Below are 2,079 nucleotides of genomic sequence, written 5' to 3' on the forward strand. Positions count from 1 at the left end.
ACTCAACTTTTCCACCTTCACTATAACCACCACCTTTGCCTCCTCCCCCACCACCACCACCACCACCATGTACTGTAGATGTGGAACCGCAGGACAGTGCAAAAGCAGCGGGTGCTTTCCTTTCCCATATCCAATGTGCCTCGTAGATTTTGGCGGCTGAATGTCATCGGTTTGGATGAACGCTCCATGTGAGACCTCAAGTGAAACCCCTTGTAGATACGTAGATGAGAAACGTAAGCCTAGAGTTTGGCTGGGCTTAGGAGCAAAGACTGGCCGGGGGGAAGAGCTGTGTTCACTCTACGGATTGCCAGTAGAAAGCCGAGAAAGGACCTGGATGTGGTAAGAGAAATCGATGAGAAAAGGAACGAAAAACACTTCCACTTGGAATACGTGTCCTTCCTTCTTAAAGTACTTACTTCTTCGTTTACATTTGTGCTCGCTAGAATGTTTGTCTGTAGTGTGAAATCTGAATACCCTACTACTCCCTGAGGTAGTCAACATTGCTCCGAACATGGCCTCGGTTGCAGCATGGCTCCCCTTTGCAAGGGCAGCCGCTATTGGTTGGGTGCCAATTGCCACCAACCCATTGCCACCTCCTCCGATGATTGACAGCAAGCATCGGACCGAAGACGAGAAGTTAGTGGTGAATATCTCAGGCCGTCGATTCGAAACTTGGCAAAACACGCTAGAGAAGTATCCAGACACATTGCTAGGGTCCAATGAAAAAGACTTTTTCTATGAAGAAGAATCCCAAGAGTACTTTTTCGATCGTGATCCGGACATCTTCCGGCACATCCTGAACTATTACAGAACTGGCAAGCTACATTTCCCCAAGAACGAGTGTCTCACCCAATATGATGAAGAACTTGCATTTTTCGGTATCATGCCTGATGTGATTGGAGATTGTTGCTACGAGGATTATCGGGATCGCAAACGAGAAAACGCGGAACGTCTCATGGACGATAAACTTGACGAAGAGGAAGGTGGTGATGGAATCATTCCCGAGAAATTGCGGGAGCGTATGTGGCGGGCATTTGAGACCCCTCACACATCAACGCCAGCCTTGGTCTTCTACTATGTTACGGGATTCTTTATTGCCGTCTCAGTTATGGCGAATGTGGTTGAAACTGTCTCATGTGGGCGAGTAGCCGGAAGAAATGACGTGCAACCCTGTGGGGAAAAATATAAGATTATGTTCTTTTGCCTCGATACTGCTTGCGTTATGATCTTTACCGCAGAATATTTTTTGCGGCTTTACGCAGCACCCGATCGGTGCAAGTTCATGCGGAGCGTCATGAGTGTCATCGACTTCGTGGCAATCATGCCCTACTACATTGGCTTGGGACTCTCTGACGATAATGAAGTTTCAGGAGCATTTGTGACTCTGCGTGTATTTCGTGTTTTTAGAATCTTTAAATTTTCAAGGCATTCCCAGGGCCTCAGAATTCTCGGGTACACTCTCCAATCTTGTGCATCAGAACTTGGATTTTTGGTGTTTTCACTTGCCATGGCCATCATCATATTTGCAACAATAATGTTCTATTGTGAAAAGAGTGTGGTAGGATCCACTTTCACCTCGATTCCAGCTGCATTTTGGTATACAATCGTCACCATGACAACCCTGGGGTAAGACGGTACAATATTTGTTTCGCGATCACGACATGAGTGGCTACAGGACTTGTTATGTGGTGATATGAAAGATACATTTCTAGTTCAAAAGTCTTGCTCTGAATAGGTTTCAAGATATGATGGGTCGTTCGAGATTCTTTTCATTCATATTTCTTTATTTGATTCAAAAATATAAACTGAACCAAAATGTTTGGAGTTGCTTTCCATCGTTGCGCCAGGTCGCGTCAGGAAGCTTTGATCGAACAATATCAGCTTCAAAAAGAGTTGACACTCTCAAGCACACCACCGTAGCCTAGTCTATGATCTGTTTATTTGCTTGCATTGATGAACTTGTTTTCATTCTGATTCACATGAACTTTGCCTTTACCTTTGCTGTACGTTAAATGATTTGTGTTTACCTATTAGCATAACCAGACAACGAAAAACAAGATAAAAATGTTCAAACATTTT

At 44.5% G+C, this 2,079-nt stretch overlaps 1 protein-coding gene across 1 annotated transcript in view; it reads left to right on the forward strand.

Annotated features, from left to right (window-relative positions):
• Positions 1-85: 85 nt before the first annotated feature.
• LOC131886992 (potassium voltage-gated channel protein Shal-like) overlaps positions 86-2,079 on the forward strand; it is a 12,161-nt gene continuing 10,167 nt past the window's right edge. Inside the window, exon 1 of the mRNA XM_059235474.1 lies at positions 86-1,626. Coding sequence (XP_059091457.1) covers positions 512-1,626 — 1,115 coding nt within the window. The 5' untranslated portion in view covers positions 86-511. The remainder of the gene's footprint in view (positions 1,627-2,079) is intronic.

This window comes from Tigriopus californicus, chromosome 9 (assembly GCF_007210705.1).
Source record: "Tigriopus californicus strain San Diego chromosome 9, Tcal_SD_v2.1, whole genome shotgun sequence".
In the NCBI taxonomy this organism is placed as follows: domain Eukaryota; kingdom Metazoa; phylum Arthropoda; class Copepoda; order Harpacticoida; family Harpacticidae; genus Tigriopus; species Tigriopus californicus.